The sequence below is a fragment of the Balaenoptera borealis genome (genome assembly GCF_965194805.1).
Source record: "Balaenoptera borealis genome assembly, chromosome: 2".
Taxonomy (NCBI): Eukaryota; Metazoa; Chordata; class Mammalia; order Artiodactyla; family Balaenopteridae; genus Balaenoptera; species Balaenoptera borealis.
In genome coordinates, this window is record NC_138867.1 from 120,891,010 (window position 1) to 120,909,187 (window position 18,178).

The following is an 18,178-nucleotide window of genomic DNA, read 5'->3' on the forward strand; positions in this document are numbered from 1 at the left end:
CGACAGAAGAACAGTGACGAGGTTAATGAGGTGTCGGAAGATGGCAAAACCAGCTCCAGAGTTACGCTTTCCAACTTTTAAATTAGGAACCTGATGAATGGCTTGCTTGGAAAGTATTCTTTCACTGGGTGACACCCCCACCCAGCGGGAAGAGGTGAGGGAGAACATGATGAGATCGAGCAGGCCAGTCCCTCTCTGTCCGCTTTCTCCCATCTGCCCAGCTCCCACCCAGAGCCTGTAGCTGTCTGTAACCTCCATAAATAATGCCCCAGGGGCTTCCAGAGGCTTCCGAAGACCAGGGCTGCCAGTGTAGCATGAATTGCCACAGAAACATGAGCTAGCTGGGAGCTTTCTCTTCCCGTTTTTCTCCTGCAGACCATTGGTTTGGATCCAAAGTTTCCCACAGCTTTTTGGTGTGTTTGTTAGATGGAGCATTAGATGTGGGCTCTTGTGGGACTGGCTCCTTACAGGCACTCATAGTCCTGAAACCAGAAGGTTTGGGATGGGGGGGACTGTCCTTGTTAAACAATCTAGGAAGCTCCACTGCGAGAACGCAAATTTGCCAAGTTTGGACCTCAGAGGAAACGCTCTGAGCGTTGTGTCGTGGTAGATGTGTGCTCTGGTACTCTCCAGGACCCTGTGGACGGTAGCACCTGGACACAGCCACATTTCTTTTACCAAGTGAATCAGGTTTTGTCCAGGAAAGGTATCAAGGCTAGGAAGACAAACAGTGTGATTATATGTGGATGGATGAGGTGCAGGGAAAAGAACTCCTTCTAGGAATAGCAATATGCACCCTTCATTATAATTTTACAAAGCATGTTTTCCAGACTGTGATCTTTGGGTATTTTAAGAGGTAGAGAAATCCATGGGAAATACAGGGAGGTGCAAGAGAGGAGGCGGTGATCAGAGGTTCCAAAGAGCAGTGACAGCAATGAGTGCTATTTCTCCTTTTACCCCACTGTTTTTTTAAACTTCTCTTTGCAAACCTTTTGATGAGTAGTTCTGAATTTTAACGTATGCTTAGATTCGTATGACTACCACCACAATCAGGTACAGAACTGCCTCATCACCCCCCAAGAAAACCACTGTGCTATCTCGTTATGAGCACACACTTCCCTTCATCCGCAACCCTTGGCAACCACTGGTCTGTCCTCCATTCCTCGAGTTTTTCTTTTTGAGAATGTCATTAAATGGAATCTTATAGTGTGTCACCTTTGGAAACTGGCTACTTTCACTCAGCATAATGCCCTTGGGATTAATCCCAGTTGTTGTGTTTATCGATAGTTTGTTCAATTTTATTACAATTTATGGATGTACCACGGTTTGTTGATCCAGGCACCTGCTGAAGGACATTTGGGTTGTTTTCAGTGACTTGAGTCTCTCATTTTTAAAAATTATGGTAAAAAAATATACATATAACACAAAACTTGCCATTTTTAAGTGCATAGTTTTATGGTATTAATTACATTCACAGTGTTGTGCAACCATCACTACTATTTGTTTCCAAAACGTTTTCATCACTCCACACAGAAACTCTGTAACCTTTAAGCAGTAACTCTCCATTCCCTCCAGCCCCTACTAACCTCTTGCCTACTTTCTGTCTCTGTAAATTTGCCTATTCTAGATATCACAAATAAGTAGAATCATACAATATTTGTCCTTTTGTGTCTGGCTTATTTCATTTAGTACAGTGTTTTCAAGATTCATCTCTGTGGTGGCATCTATCAGCACTTCGTTCCTTTCTATGGCTGAATAGTATTTCCTTGTATGTACCACATTTTGTTTATCCGTTCATCTGTTGATGGACACTTGGGTGGATTCCACCTTTTGGCAATTGTGAATAGTGCAGTTGTGAACATGGGTGTACAAGTATCTGTTTGGGTCCTTGCTTTTAATTCTTTGGCCACTCCCATATTTTAGTTTAAATTGGCAACTGGCGCCATGGGGGCGGTATATGTGAGAATTCTGTTTTCTAAGAATCTGTTGTTTGATCTAAGTCTAGTCACTGTTCTTTGTACTTAGTGTTCTTAAAGGATTTGAGGAATTCCACCAATTTTTTGTTCATTAGCTGCCTCAGGATTCTCGGAGGAGGAGGAAGGCAGTCACAATTTGGATACAGGGCAAGTGGAATCCAGGTGATGGGCTGGAGCCCACCAGTGGAGCCAGCCTCTGTGTGCAACTTTCTCAGGCCATGGTATGATGGCTTGCTTGGGTCAAAGTGGTCTTTGTTAAGTATTTCATGTGATCTACTTTATGTGGTCTTTGCTACATTTCACCAACGTTTGCCATGCCAGTAGGAGAGCACTTAAAGATAGAGGCAGAAAGTGCCAAGTGAGAAATAAAGTTTCTCACTCAGAAGAATCTGCTTTTATTTGTAAGACATGTCTGGACCTACCTAGACTCAGATAACTCAGCTAATTCCTTATCTGTTTAGAATAATTGGCAGTAGGGCCAACCTAAACTGTAAGTATGGGGAATAGATTTTGATTACCTTCAAGGATGTACCTTTGGGACCAAGAGCTTGATAGACTTTCCTTAATTAAGAGATAGCTATAATTTAAGTCACTGCATTTGCATACGATAGGAGCTAAAGTCATTTTTTCTTTTTTCAATTTGAAAGCAGTCACTGTTTATTAACTGACCAGATTACAAAAATAATCATGGTAGATACCTTAGTTCATCCTTCTAATAAGTCTGTTGATGTGGTCTTCCCTGTTGCCAGCATCTCCACCTTCTACAGAATGGGTGGTCTTTTTCTTCATTCCACCTTGTGGAGAAGACAGTTTGAAGGGCCACAGGAAGTTGTTTGCTTCTTTGAAACGTTTTCCAAAAGTATAGATCTCATGAATCAGATCCTCCATGCAGATAATACCGTATTTGCCAAGAGATCGAGCAATGAACACGTCATTATCCGTCAGGGCAATTTGCTTCTTGTTGATTTTGCCATAACCACGCTTGTAGATCAATTCATTTACTGACTTCAGGTTTGGGTACCCCCATGCAATGTATGGTTCCACAGTTCTCAGCATGTTAATTGAAGCCTTGTTGAGCTTCACAAAGGTGCCATTGAAAATCTGACAGAGGCGAAGAAGCTGCAACACCTTTCGAACCTTTGGGCTCACACCATTGATACCTCTGATCCTGATGACAAATGCCAGTTTGGGTTCCGCGGGTACGTGGAAGTTGCCAGCTTTTCTTGCCATCCCAGCCATGCGAATTTCAGTTCTGTACATCTGCCGGAATTCCCTGTGATAGTGCTTAGCGTTTTCATAGATAAGCTTCCTCCTCGCCTTTCGAAGCATCTTTTGGGCAAATTTCTTCCTCAGGTGCTTGATCTTAAGCTCTGCGAAATTCTTTCGCTTTTTAAGGGTTTCTGGCACAGCAGGAACCTTCTTTTTATTCTCTTCAGCACTTTCCATGGTTCCAGCCAGGAAACAGTTAAAGTCATTTTTAAAAAATGGTTGTATTTTTAAGTAGTGAAAAGTTTCTCCTCCAATGTTGCTAGTTTGCTTATTAAATTTCCCTTGATAAACATTGTAGAGATGGTTCAGCCCAGCCTTTCTTATCATAAATTGCCATCCCATAAAGACTAAAATGATAAGATTTTGTTCTGCATGGTTGGGCTTGCCCTCTTGGTAGTCTGAGTTGGTTGTTGTTTGTTTGTTTTTTGTTTTTAATGTGTAAGCATTCTTTGCCCCTAAAGCTTGACAGACCCTCCCTTTTCCAGCCTCCTGCTACAGCCTGTCACCAGGTCTAGGATTCTCACTCCTGGAGGGACTCCTTTGGCTTAAATCTCTTCATTTCCAGGAAGCTGTTAAATCTGAGAGTGGTGATGGTGGTAGTGTGTGTGTGTCTTTCTGTTTCTGGGAGGATCTTTAAAAAGGGCTGTAAACCTATTTTGGATCGCCTGCATGATTACCCTGTGACTCAGTCTGGCCATATTCTTTCAGTTTCCAGGTTTGCATGGGAGTTTAAGCTCACAGTGGGACCGAAGGAAGGCCATTGACATCCTGTCACAGGGTAGACTGAAGAGAAAACAGGGTGTGTGAACTGAGTACTCAGGCGGCTCCCGCTAACAGAGGCTTTCCAATCTCAAAAGCCTGGTATAGTTGGTACCTTTTTCATCACAGGCAAAGATGCAGCAAAGAGCCAACTTTGTAAGTCCTACGTTCATTAGGATTTTTGTCCTTGAATGGAATTTTTTTGGTTTTGTATTTTAGGGTACCACATTAAACTGATTAACCTTTCAAAATAATGGAATAGACGATATAATGGGTTTATTATCAAAAAGAACAAATTACAACAACAACAATAATAATTTATAAACCCCTTTTTGTGGGCTAAGTACTTTGCTCGTGTTGTTGCATTTAATCCTCACAACATCCCTCTGAGTAGGTACGCATCATCTTCATTTTACAGGGAGGGGTGGGGCTTAAAGAGATTAAGTCACTTGCCCGTATCACACGGTGGGAGTTCAGCCCAGGCAACCTGACTCCAGACCCATCACACTGAACCTCCTTTGGTAAAAGAGAAGACACACAACTATATCTTCCTGCCATTAAACACAATTTCAGTTCTTTAATCTCAGCAAAATCGTATCTATCACATTTATGTCTGTATTTTGGATTTTACTGGCATTGCAATTTTTAAAAATTTCTTTAAAAATAAATCACATATGCTTATTTATAATTTTGGTTTAATAGTCGTGTAAGAAGAGTTTATACCCAGTTTTATATATTTGTGTGTATTTAAGTAATTTTATAATAAAAATGGCTTAAGTCAACACAGGCAGTCCACAGTATTAAATCATTAACACCCTCAGTGCATTAACACTGTTTACTTTAAATAAAATCCCTTAATAGCCTAAGAGACTGGACATATTTTGATGGACTGGGAGTGAAGAGGTAACAAGAAAGCTCACAACAGAAGGTGCTGTTCAGAAATGACTCCAGCTGGTTATGAGGTACCAGCAGGGAGTGGGTTATTTATTTTTTCACAGCATTTTGAAGACCAGATTCTACTCTTTCTTGGCCACTATTGTGCTGAAGAGTCTGCTGCCAGTATAAATGCCACTTTATAGGTAATCACTCTTTCCTCTAGCTGTTTTTGAGATATTGTCTATGGCATTCTCCATAATCACAACTGTGGTTCTAGATGTGGATAGTTTTATTTATACTGCATAGGACTTTTTAAGTGTCCTAAACCTTAGAATTCATGTCTTTCATCAAAACTGGAAAATTCTCAGTGAAAATCGCTCCAAATACCATCAGTCCACATTTCCACTCATCTCTCATACCACAGCTCTTCCTTTCCTTATATTTTCCTTGTCTCTTGACCTCTCATTGATCTCACCATGTTCTGGTTAATTTCTTCAGATTTATTTTTCTGTTTACCCATATTCTCTCTTTAGATGTGTCCATAATATTTAACCCATCTGTAAGGATTTTTTTAGTGGACAGGAGAAGTGTATTTCATCATTTACATTTTTGAACTTTATTGAGATACAGTGTATGTACGATAAAGCATATCTGTTTAAATTGTACCATTAGATGAGTGTTGGTAAAGGTATGCACACATGGAACTACCACCACAGTCAAAACACAGAACATTTCCATCACCCCTAAGAGTTTCCTTGTGCCCATTTGGGAAGTTTTCAACAATTATTTCTTCATATATTTTTCTCTGGCCCTTTGTCTTTCTCCTCATCCTTTGGAATTCCAATTTCATATGTATTGAACATTTGGACATTGTACCCTCAGATCTCTGGGATTCTCCTTAATTTTCCCCAGTCTTTATTCTTTCTGTTGTTTGGGCACTTCTATTTTTCTGTCTTCAAGTTCTCCGATTCTTTGTTCTGCCACCCCCAGATGTGGTTGAGCCCATCTAGTAAACTTTTTTTTTTTTAATTTTTATTTATTTATTTATTTATTCACTTTTGGCTGCGTTGGGTCTTCACCGCTGCGCAAGGGCTCCCTCCAGTTGCGGCGAGCGGCGGCCACTCCTCATCGCGGTGCGTGGGCCTCTCACTATCGCGGCCTCCCCTGCTGCAGAGCACAGGCTCCAGACGCGCAGGCTCAGTAGTTGTGGCCCACGGGCCCAGTCGCCCTGCGGCATGCGGGATCTTCCCAGACCAGGCTCGAACCCGTGTCCCCCGCATTGGCAGGCGGACCCCCAACCACTGCGCCACCAGGGAAGCCCTAGTAAACTTTTAAAATTTCAGTTTTTTACTTTTCACCTCTAGAATTTCCATTTGTTTTGTTTTATTTTAGTTTCCATTTCTCTATTGAGAATTCCTAGCTATTCATTCGATATTATACCCCAATTTCCTTTAATTCTTTGAACATATAATAACTGCTTGTCTGTGTTTACTAAACCCAACATCTGGAACCTTTCAGAGTCAGTTTCTATTGGCTGCCCTTTCCCCTGAGTATAAAGCACACTTTAATATTTCTTTGCATGTGTAGTAACTTCTGGTTGAAAATTGGGCCTTGTAGATAGTACATTATGGCAACTGTAGATTCTGTTGTATTCATCTTATATATATATCAGATATATATATATATATAGATAGATAGATATAGATATATAATTGGTTCTAGTAGGCAATTAACTTGTCTGGACTCCAACTGCAAACTTTGTCACCCTTCTGATATGCAGCAGCTAATATCTGTATTCTTATGGCTTTCCATTGCTACTTTTTTTCCTGGTCTTTTGTGATTTTTCCTGTTTCTCTATGATTTGCTGGTTAGTCAAGGATTTCAACAGAGATGGAGGTCATTCTTTTTTGATTTTCTTCTAGGGGTTCCCTTCTGCCTAATTTTTAGCTATTTGGCTGGTTTGGGGCTCTGTCCCTTATATTTCAAGCTTATAAGATCCAACTTTCTGGCACCTGACTTGTGCATGGTTGGAAAGTTTACTCAGTTTAAAAAAAAAAAGGGGCTTCCCTGGTGGCCCAGCGGTTGAGAATCTGCCTGCCAATGCAGGGGACACGGGTTCGAGCCCTGATCTGGGAAGATCCCACATGCCGCGGAGCAACTAGGCCCATGAGCCACACCTACTGAGCCTGTGCGTCTGGAGCCTGTGCTCCACAACAAGAGAGGCCGCGACCTCAGTGAGAGGCCTGCGCACCGCGATGAAGAGTGGCCCCCGCTTGCCGCAGCTAGAGAAAGCCCTCGCACAGAAACGAAGACCCAACACAGCCAAAAATAAAATTAATTAATTAATTAATTAATTAAATTTTTAAAAAAATTATAAAAAAAAAAGAAGTGAGTTAGCAGCAAAGTTGCCATCCAGCCTTGCCTACAGGCTCCCTGGATCTTTTTAAAAAAAAAAAAAAAAAAAAAAAAGGCAGCAGACTCACAGATAGGGCTGCACATAGCTCTGTTATTCAGGAGCAGATTTGTCTCTGGCTCCTGCTCACTTTTTCACCAGGCCACTTAGGGCCTCCTCCTACACATGCATAGTTTAGCTCTTGGCCAGGGATTTGGGCAGAGTTTATACTCAGAGTTGTATACTCCTTCTGTGGTTTTTTTTGCTGCCAGTATTTTTCCTGTAGACTTCTAGCTGCATTTTCAGCCTTGAACTCTGATCTCTGGCACCTTAGCTGGTAAGGCTGTGGTTTTCCACTGCTATTTTTCTTTTTACAGCTATAGCTGTAAGAGTTGGGCATTACCTCAGGCCAGGAAGACATAAACTCTCAATTCTTACCCTTTACTGTGACAATTTTTTGAGAGTAAACTCTCATTCTTCTTCTTCTTTCAGACTCTTTCCAGGGCTGCTCTTTAAAAAAACTTCTTTAAAATCATGTTTTTATCATTATTATCTGTGTGACCGTTTCACGATCACTTCAGTTGTCTGGAAGTAGTCCACCCATTTGGTTGTTAATTTCATTATCTCTATTTTTCATTTGAATTTCTATTTTATTCCTTTCTGAATTAAATCTGCCTAGGGCCCATGATAGTCTTCTTTTTTTTAAAATTAATTAATTAATTAATTAATATTTATTTTTGGCTGTGTTGGGTCTTCATTGCTGCGCGTGGGCTTTCTCTAGTTGTGGTGAGCAGGGGCTACTTTTTGTTGCGGTGCACGGATTTCTCATTGCAGTGCCTTCTCTTGTTGTGGAGCACGGGCTCTAGGTGCGTGGGCTCAATAGTTGTGGCACGCGGGCTTCAGTAGTTGTGGCATGTGGACTCAGTAGTTGTGGCTCGCAGGCTCCAGACGCGCAGGCTCAGTAGTTGTGGCGCACGGGCCCAGCCGCTCCGTGGCATGTGGGATCTTCCCGGACCAGGGCTCGAACCCGTGTCCCCTGCATTGGCAGGCAGATTCCTAACCACTGCGCCACCAGGGAAGTCCCATAGTCTTTTTGTTTCTCACATTATAAGTCCCTTTTGAAAAATGTTTTTAACTATGCTTATTTTATGGTCTATATCCAATTAATATCTATTATTTCCAGCACCTGAAGTTCTTGGGTGTTCAACAGTGCTGCTGAACAAGTTATTGTGTCTGCTGTCTCTGTCTCATTCAACTTTTTTTTAAATTAATTTTTATTGGAGTATAGTTACTTTACAATGTTGTGTTAGTTTCTGCTGTACAGCAAAGTGAATCAGTTATATGTATACCTACATTCCCTTTTTTTTAGATTTCCTTCCCATTTAGGTCACCATAGAGCACTGAGTAGAGTTCCCTGTGCTACACAGTAGGTTCTCATTAGTTATCTATTTTATACATAGTAGCATATATATAGGTCAATCCCAATCTCCCAATTCAAAAAATGTAGAACACTTCACGAATTTGTGTATCATCCTTGCGCAGGGGCCATGCTAATCTTCTCTGTATCATTCCACTTTTAGTATATGTACTGCCGAAGTGAGCACTCTCATTCAGCTTTTTATAAGTAGTTTTTGGATTATGAACCAGTGATTGGGAGCGCATTAAACATGGAAAAATAGTACATCCTGATTTGGGGGTTTGAATCTGCAGAGAGGTTTTTGTTTGCTTTTCCTGGCATCCAGGGAATATCGTGGACCATTGTCTTATTTTAATTTCTAAGGCCAGGGGCTCTTAGGCCAGGCATGTAGTATAAATTTGTAGCCCAAATCTACTTGAGCACAGGCTCATGATTATAAATTCTTAGAGGGAAACTCTTCTTTCTCATAATACAGAACTGAGGACACCCATATCCGTAGGCCAATGGATAGACTTTTTTTTCTTGGTCCATCCCTTCACTGACAGTATAGCTCTCGAAACTCCTGGTGAGCAGTAGTCTTGATAATAGTTCTTGCCTACCTCCTGCTCAAGAGTCTCCTGTGTACCCCACTTCTCTACAGAAGCTTTTAAAACTTCATCTACTTGATTACCAGAGGCATCAGATGAATCCCCAACACTGCCAGTTCCTACTTACTGCTCTGATTTTTCATTTTCTTATTTGATTTGACTTTCTATTCTGGGAAGTTTTGAACAGAAAAGTAAAAAGAATATACTAAAGACCCATACACTCATCACATGTATTTAGTAGTTAACATTTTGCCGTATTTGCTTTATCTGTGTGCGTGTGTTTATCTGAACCATTGTAAATTATACACATCATGACATTTTACCCCTAGATACTTCAGCATGCATCTCCAAAAATTAAGCTTTTCTTTACAAAATCGTATTACTATTTTCATGCTTAACAAATTGTATTAATTAGGGGTCTCCAGAGAGATAGAACTGCGAGAGGTGGGGGTGGAGGTGGGGGGGGAGAGTGTGTGTGTGTGCGTGTGTGAGAGAGAGAGAGAACTGAGTAAATGGGAAGAAGAAAATTAAGAAGTTTTACCAGAAAATTCCTTAGCGCAAAAGGTCATGCATTTCTAGATTAAAAGGGTCCAGTGCACACCCAACACAATGAATAAAAAGATCTGCACCAAGGCACATTATTATAACCTTTCAAACACTGGAGGTGTTTGAAAGAGGATATTGAAAACTTCCAGAGAGGAAAAGAGGTGATATTCAATTGATCAGGAATCAGAACGGCATCACACTTCTTCACATCAGCCCTGTAAGCTTGGGGGACAAAAGAGCAATGCCTTCATGTTTCTGAGTGAGAATCATTTCCAGCTAAGACTTTCATACTCAGCTAGACTGTCAACCAAGTGTAAGGTTAGCATGAAGACATTTTCAGGCACAAAGTTCTTTTAAAATAACTTTTCACGTGACCGGTTGTAGAAAAGCTACTGGAGGAAATATTTGAAACTGGGGGACTAAATAAAAAAGAAGACTGTGTGAGATCCTGGAGCAGCAGAGCTAAAACAGGAGAGAGGCACAAGAAATCCCAGGAAAATAGTGGAGGAAGTCACAGGGAGATTGTCCCACAAGAGGCCCTGAGGGCAGCCTCACAGATTAGAGGACTCCAGGAGGGACATCTCAGTGAAAATTGAACTGATAAATAATGTGGTTGATTGTATTGAGAGGCTTATTAGAGCTTTTGTCAGAAATTTTGGGGCTGAATTAGTGATGAGAAAGTTGAAAATGAAGGAAATGAAAAATATACTTGTATAAGAAAAGACATGCAGTCATCCGTGTGGCTTATCTGTAACTAATGGTTACATAGTTTTAGTAATGTAAACATTGAATCTTGTACTGACCAGTAATGCCATGTGAATATATAGGGAAGATGGGAAGGTCACTGGGATGGGATGGAGGCTATAATATAGCTGGCTGGGGGCTAGGGTAAAAAGCTAAATCCTTATCTTCCATAGAATGAAACCAATAGATACTATTTAATATTGAAGAAAAATCAAGAAATGAAATATCAACATGTTGTTTAGAAAAACAAAGTTAAATATCAGGAGAAATGTTTAGAAGGAATGAAAGTGGTTGCCTCTGGGGAGCAGGAACCAGGAGTACGATAGGAAGGGGGACAACTGTTTTTTGTTAAAAACCTGTAGTACCATATGACTTTTAAAACAATATACCTACGTTAGTTTGATTTTTTAAAATACTGTTTAAATACAAAAATAAAAAATTTATTAATTTCAGAATTTTCAATACTCTTTGTAACTAATTAACTGTGACACATTTCATGATGCATTGTAACATTGCCATGTTGGTAAAGGTCGAAGTCATCCTCACCTTCTTCAAGGGCAGGGTGTCCCAAATCTTTACTTCGCATTGTCCAGTGGCGTGGCCAGTAGCCATGCATGGCTATTTAAAATTAGTTAAAATTAAATAAAATTCAAACTTCAATTTTTCAGTTGCACTGATCACATTTCCAAGTGCCCAGTAGCCACATATGGCTAGTGGCTACCATATTGGACAGCACTGTCCTAAACCGCTCTCAGATTCATCCCTTCGTCCAAGCTCATTGCCATTCTCTCTGAGGCAGTATACAGTGGTGATTGAAGGTGTGGGCTTTGGAGTCAGACTACATCAGCTCAAGCATGGGCTTCATCACTTACTAGCTGTGTGACTTAGAACATATCACATAACCTCTTGGTGCTTCAGTTTCCCCATCTATAAGATGGGGATACTAATAGCATCATCATGTTCTAGGGATTGTGAGAAAGACTGTGATATAATGCCTTTAAATGAAGTGCTTAGCACCATGCCCGGCCCATAGTAAGCACTCACAAGGTTACCTGCTGTAGCTAGTACCATCATCGTCATCATCATCATCATCATCATCATCATGATGCGCTGCTGCATCTCTTCAGCCACTTCTGAGCTCGCGTGCAGTCCTGGTGGACAGTCCTCGTACAGACTGACAGCTTCTTATTTCAGGGGCCTGCCTCCCTCTTTTTCTCTGCCCAAGGACTTCCTTGGGTGTTACATGACTTTGCTCAGTCGGGAGGCAGAGAAGCCCAGGAATGCCGGGACTACACATCCAGGGGAAGCTCACGACCAGAGAAGGATGGCATCAATGGATAAGTACCCACTTTCCTTGTTGGGGCAATGCTGAGGTGTCCTCTCCACTATCTCTCAGAGGCTCCCAGGGGAACTGAGCCCGCCCCCCAGTCCACAGCAGTGACCTGATCGGCGATGCACTTTCGTTGGTCCTTCTGCCATCCCTGTCTTACTTTCCCTCCCTCACTTGTGCTTCTTGGGGTCTGCTCCCAACCTGTACCCATGTCATGGTCTCAGGATCTGTTTTGGTGGAACCCGCACTAAGACAATCATCACCACTACCGTCATCATCATCATCAGTTGAGGTTCTCATTATCTTAAGGTCAAGCTCCTACAGTAGCTTCCTGGCTTGTTTTCCCATCTTCTCTTCCATACTCCAACCAGACCTATCTCAGTTTAATATAAATGTGGAGTTATGACTTACCTGCTTGAAGGTAACATACCATTCTGCTTTGCACTTCTAGGTCCTAACACACGCTGTCTCCTCTGATTGGAGTAATAATAATTGCAGTGAATGGTTATTGACTACCTACCCTGTACCAAGCAGAGTTCTATGCTGTCTGCACGGATTAGTTCATTTAATCATTAACTTTATGAAGAAGGTTTTAATATTCTCCCTGTGTTAGAGATGGAGAAACCCAGGCTTAGGGAAGTCATATACTTAATAGCAGAGTTGGGTAATTCCAAGCTGATGCCCTATATTTGGCAGGAAAGTGACATCACACACACGTAGGTAACTTAGAAGAAACCAACTTTGCTCACCCAGGAGGGAGAGATGGGAGAATAAAGAGAGAAAGAGAGAGAAAAAAAGGAGAAAGATAAATAGCGTGGGTGATCTGCCTACCAGTCTACTCCATGCATATGTGCTTCCGGGGGGAGAGGGCAAGGCAGGACTCTGCTGTTACCCACGTTTTCTGGGCCGCTTGTACTGGGAGCGCTTTGCTGGCTCAGCGTGATTACAGTGCTTACTTATTTACAACGTTCATATGACATAGCTGCCCAAACACATGCCAGAGACTTCCTGGGAGATGGTGTATCCATCTCCCTGCAGGTTTTCAGGGCTGCCTTTGACTGTGTATAACTCACCCGTTACAAGCTAACTCTCCAGTGCCTGATCCATGAGCGAGGTGAGACTCTGTGGTCCTGCTTCCTTTTCCCTCTTTCCCACCTGGCAGACACCTGCTCATCTCTTCCAACACAGGTCACACACCACCTCTGGGAAGCTTTCCCCACCTCCCTTGGGAAGAACCTTTCCTCCCACCTGGGCTCCTGCTGCATGCACCCTGTACACGTTTGTTTCAGCGCTCTCCCCTGTTGCCTTCTAATGATTTGTTCATAAATCATGTTCCCCAGCTGGGGAGCGGATTGCTCATTAGAGCCCTTTTCTCCCTTCTTTCTCCAGTATCTGCTACAATCCCTTCTCTGTAGCAGCAGGAACTTTCTTCTTTGTTTGGTTGTCAGGAAGGCAGGTCTCTGTGCCTTCTAGAAAAAGGAGTGAGGTAAATTCTGAATGGCTATTTTAATCAGTCATGTTCTTACAGAATCTGGAGACAGAAAATAATCTATTATATCTAAATTCTCTTTCTGTCTCTTTCGTTTCTTTGTTCTTTCTTTGGGGTTGCTATTTGATCATAGGTCTTTTAGAAGGCAGTTACTGCAAGGGTAATGTGGTCCGTTGAGTTTTCCTCATTAGATCTGTGTAAACATTTTTTAAAAATCTATTTTCATACCCAGATTAAGACGTCTCCATCAGGCAGCCAAATCCCCTCCACCCAAACCCTGAAACTGGCACCATGCCTGAAGAGTTTCTAAGTTATCCTTCTGTTTTTCTATCTTGTAAAGGATGTGGTTTTTGGTTGTGTGATTCTTTTTAAGCTGCTTCATTTGTTTTTGGACTGATTAATAGCATAGCTACCCAAACTTGGACAGAAACGTTAAATTCAGAATCTCTGGAAGCAACAGCACGAAGACACTAATTAGTTCATGTTTTCCATATGAATGAAACTCAAACACACAATCACTGCTTTCTTGTTTTCTCTCTCACCCTTGACTATGCTGGCAAACCTTGCTTCCCTTTTGGATATAAGGGGATTTGTTGGGAACAAAAAACCTTTTCCTGTACTTCACCTGCTGGATGGAATGAATAAAAGCCTCAGGGGAAGATCTAAATATTTAACAAATATAACCTCAACCCCCAAAGCTTTAAGTCTGGAATACATTTTACAGTCCAGATTTGAACCCAGGCCAGAAACATGCATGCTGATACTGATTATTTGTGTTCTTTGGCAGAGGGTCTAGAGAAGTGATATAAATTCAGTTGTGTGGGGAAGGAAGGGGGGAGAGAGAATGATGGTGTAGATATATTTAGCTTCCACTTGGTTATCTACATGTGCTGGAGAGTGGAGTCCACCTACCCCTCTTCCGTCACTGGCCTCTACCTTGCTGGCTGGCTCAGTTCACCCCATGCTTTCCACTCTTGAGCCTCACTGGCATTGTGCTCCCTCCTGCCACAGGGCCTTAGCACATGCTGGTGCCTCTATCTGGAATGTTCTTCACAGCACACACTCCACCTCTTTACCTAGTCAACTCTTACTCTTCTTGCAGATATCAGCTCACTTCCTCAGGGAAGCCCGCAAAGTTAAATCCCCCCATTATATACTCTGAGGGCACTGAATACTTCTCCTTTGTAAACACCCGTCACACTTGCAGTTTTACATTCCCCTGTATGATCCTTTGTGTGAATAGTTTCCTAGGGTGTGGCATATGTATATGGGAAAGATGATGTGCAGGTGTTCATTTTTTTCTTTTAAAGTTCTGTGTTTAATAAATACTAAAAAAAAAAAAATCTATATAGTAGTAGCTTATCCCTTTGTGAATATTTCTGCTTACAGTAGGCCTAAAGTAGATAAAACTGTGAATCCAACTTTCATAAGCCATATGAATAAGAAGTACCGTGATAAGGCAATGGGCACATAGGCAAAAATTTTGGAAGCAGTATGCAAATGACTGAAATTTGGGAAATAGTATGTTCATATGTTTCCCGTCACTAGAGCGTAAGCTCCAAAAGAGAGCCTCTTTGTGCGCTGTTGTACCCACCAGGCCTGGTGCATATTTGGGCCGTCATAAATATTTGTTGAAAGGCTGGACAAGTGATTGAATGAACAATTTAATGACTCAACCGGTGCCCCTCCCAGTGACATCAGGCCAGCCACAGGTCAGATGATTAGAAAGAAGGCCGAGATTTCTCTTGAGGATCATCCATGTGGATGCATGCAGTAGGTTGGAACTTTGTAGACTTAGAACATTCAGCTTTGGATACCCAAAGACTGTGTAGGGTCACGGGGCTGCGGGGGACCTTTGCAGTTATCCTGCTCAGAGCAGTGCCTCTAGCATCCGGGATAAGTGTTGTCACAGGCAAGCTTCTCTGATAGCAGACTCTGTGATGAAGATTAGCATGCCAGAAGTTTATTAGGGATCTTAGGATCAACACCTGTAGGAAGGGAGGAAGCAGGACAGGGCAGAAGGAGAAGTGGAGGCAGTCTCAACGTAGAAGCCTCAGCTGACTTTATGAGAAGGTCTGAAGCTGGAATGATCCTTCAGGGCTGCCCGAAGTTGGCCAGGCAGTTATGTACATATGCAGGCCACCTCAGAGGGGCGTGCTCTTGGGCAAGGCCGCTCTCCTCACCAAGGCCATCCATCTGCAGGTAATACTGTCAGCAGCTGGGAGGGTCATTTCTGAAGGGAGACCTGGATGATGCCTCACAGAGGCAACCGTAGGTGCCCATCCAGGCTTCGAGGCAGGGGTGGCAGATGTCAATCACTGTCTGTGGATGTGCTTCAACCATGGTTGGAATGGCTGTAGTTGTTAGAAATGTTTTTTGCTTTATACCGAACCAAAAATCACTTCCTCGTCAAGTTCCAAATACCTGTATTCGTTTTGGCTATGAGCAAGAAAAACAAAATGACCCTTGAACGATCTGAAGAGAGCCATAATATCTCATTTTAAATCTTCCCTTGACTGAACTCACCTCATTTCTTCCACTGTTTTTTTGGCATATGCTTTTCTGGCCCCTTACTCTTTGTCTTTTAGCCTCCACGTAACATTTTTTTAGTTTGCGAAACTTAATATGCAGCATCTAAAATGAGAGGCAGTAGCCCAGATGTGGCCTAACCAGCTCAAACTACAATAGGACAATTACGTAACATAATCTGTGCCTTACAGAAGTAAGCTGGGAGGCAATTAAGATTCTTGTGTCTTTTTCAAATGAATTGCTGTGAAGCAACCTCTCTCCACATGTAAGTTCATGAAGACAATCACTGGGAACCTAAATGGAGACTCTAAAAGATCATTTTAAGCCCTATCGTATTAATAGTGTGTATAATCATATTTTAATAAAAATAATAGCAAATGTTTATTCAGTCCTTATCGTATGCCAGATACTGTGTTAAAAATTCTTGCATGCCTCCATCTCATTGGAACCTCCCAACAAGCCTGTGAGGTTGGTACTATGTGTATCCTCATTTTACAGAGGAGGAAACAGAGGACAGAGGATTAAGTAACCTGCCCCAAGTTACCAAGTCAGTAGATGGAAGAGCCAGGACTCCAACTCAGCCAGTCTGACCCCAGAGTTACCTTCTTCTGTATGTGGATAGTACATTGGTTTGGGTGATTTAAATTAGTGACTGACTTAACAATATCTAAAGGAAGTACCTTGAACATACAGAGAAGCTTAGAGGGCTTAGAAAGATGGCATTTTTTAAAGGGGACAAAGCTGAAAAAACTTGATGCTTTCATGTAGAGACTTTCTTCACTGCTGTCACAAGCTTTTTAAGAGCGAGGACCACATTTGTTCATCTTCTAATTGTGTCCAGCACGGTATTTAAATCATGTTTTGATACTGGAGCTGGACCCTGTAATCATTTCTCCTTTGCCAGCAACCAGCTTAAGGTTTGTCAGTAGAGGGCGCTGGAGGGCCACTGCGAGAGGAAGGGGCTTTTCTCTGCGGTTCTTGTGCTTTTCTTCTTGCTCCTCTGGCCCAGTGGCCACTGTGCAGCTTCCTGCTGGAGACCTAGTGGTACACGACCTCCAGCGAGTGTCACTGGCACCCCAGCAAGTTGCTTCCGGAGTTTTACCAGTGTTCCAGTGGGAAGCTCCCTGAAGCACCGTCGTGAGATACTCCATCCCCTGTGGGCCATAGCCCATGAAGTCTGAATCTCATTCTCCAGAGAAGGGCCCCTCGCAAATTTGTTCCTTCCTTGAATACTTTCCTTAGCCTTGGGGATAGTAACTGCTCCCTACATCTGCTGTTCCACTTATCTTCAGAGATCGCTTTACCCCTTTGTAGTCAATCCTGTTAGACTAGTTAAAAATTCTTTCCATTAACATTTTCCTGCTTAAATTATTGCCATGGTTTCTGTCTCCTGATCAGACCCTGACTAACCCAGTGCTAGACGCTCAATAAGCGGTGGGTGCATTAGTGAGGAACTGAGGAAAGATGCGTCATTTTCAATTTATTGCCGCCGTTTATCTTGCGGACTGGATTGGATGGGCTAGGCTTCTGCCGTATCGAACTCTCCCCAGATGTTTAAGTTGCTTGGGAGTTACATATTTTCAAGCAATCTGTAAAACCATCTCTCTTCTTCACTCCAGTTAAATATTATGTGACATGTTCCAGTAGCACCAAGGATAAAGAAACCAGTTTCTCTCTCATTTGTCCTCTCTGCACAACCACCCTGGATTGGGTTTTTATCCTGTATTATCAGAAATACTCTGGCCAGTTCTAAAACAAACACCATTTCCCAGGTCAGATTCAGGGATCCTAATGCAGGTGTTCCTATTTTGAGAATGCCATAGATTTTACCGTTCATTTCTATAGGAATTGACTGAACTCTGAATGCAGTTGACATTCCCAGGCTATGAGCAGTCCTGCTTCTACAATTTACACAAAACATGTTAATGCAGAATAACATTCCTGTAACTTATTTTGGAGAAAATGTTCGGGGCTAAGGCAAATCAGTAAAATAATCTGACATCTTGCTCTTATGTATCTCTAGGTCAGACAAAAAATGTTTCTCCTAAGGCAGGAAAACATGAAATATGAAAATCACAATGACATGTGTTTCTGTGATGATTTGCACAAATTGCCTGCCTACAGCTACATCCCAAAAGCTGCAGCCAAGTGCACCAAATCCTGAAAATGAACACAGTTCCAAAGAGGGAATGCCCAACCCTTCATTAAGGCTGATAGAAAAGCACATCAAGGACATGGTGAGGTTTTGCTTGTTTATATAATAA

At 42.1% G+C, this 18,178-nt stretch overlaps 1 protein-coding gene and 1 pseudogene across 3 annotated transcripts in view; one reads left to right on the plus strand and one right to left on the minus strand.

The window, feature by feature from the left end:
- The window catches only part of LOC309624566 (uncharacterized protein), a 404,937-nt gene that overhangs the window by 216,977 nt on the left and 169,782 nt on the right, over positions 1-18,178 (plus strand). Inside the window, exon 1 of one of the 2 annotated variants that reach the window (XM_082382812.1) lies at positions 13,019-18,151. The exons of the other annotated variant lie outside the window; for it this stretch is intronic. Within the exon in view, the coding sequence (XP_082238938.1) occupies positions 17,981-18,151 (171 nt within the window). The 5' untranslated portion in view covers positions 13,019-17,980. Of the gene's footprint in view, positions 1-13,018; positions 18,152-18,178 lie in introns of those variants that run through there. 2 annotated transcript variants of the gene reach the window in all.
- Positions 2,600-3,425, minus strand: LOC309624575 (large ribosomal subunit protein uL30 pseudogene; annotated as a pseudogene). The gene has a single exon. The product of its transcript is annotated as a large ribosomal subunit protein uL30 pseudogene (transcript).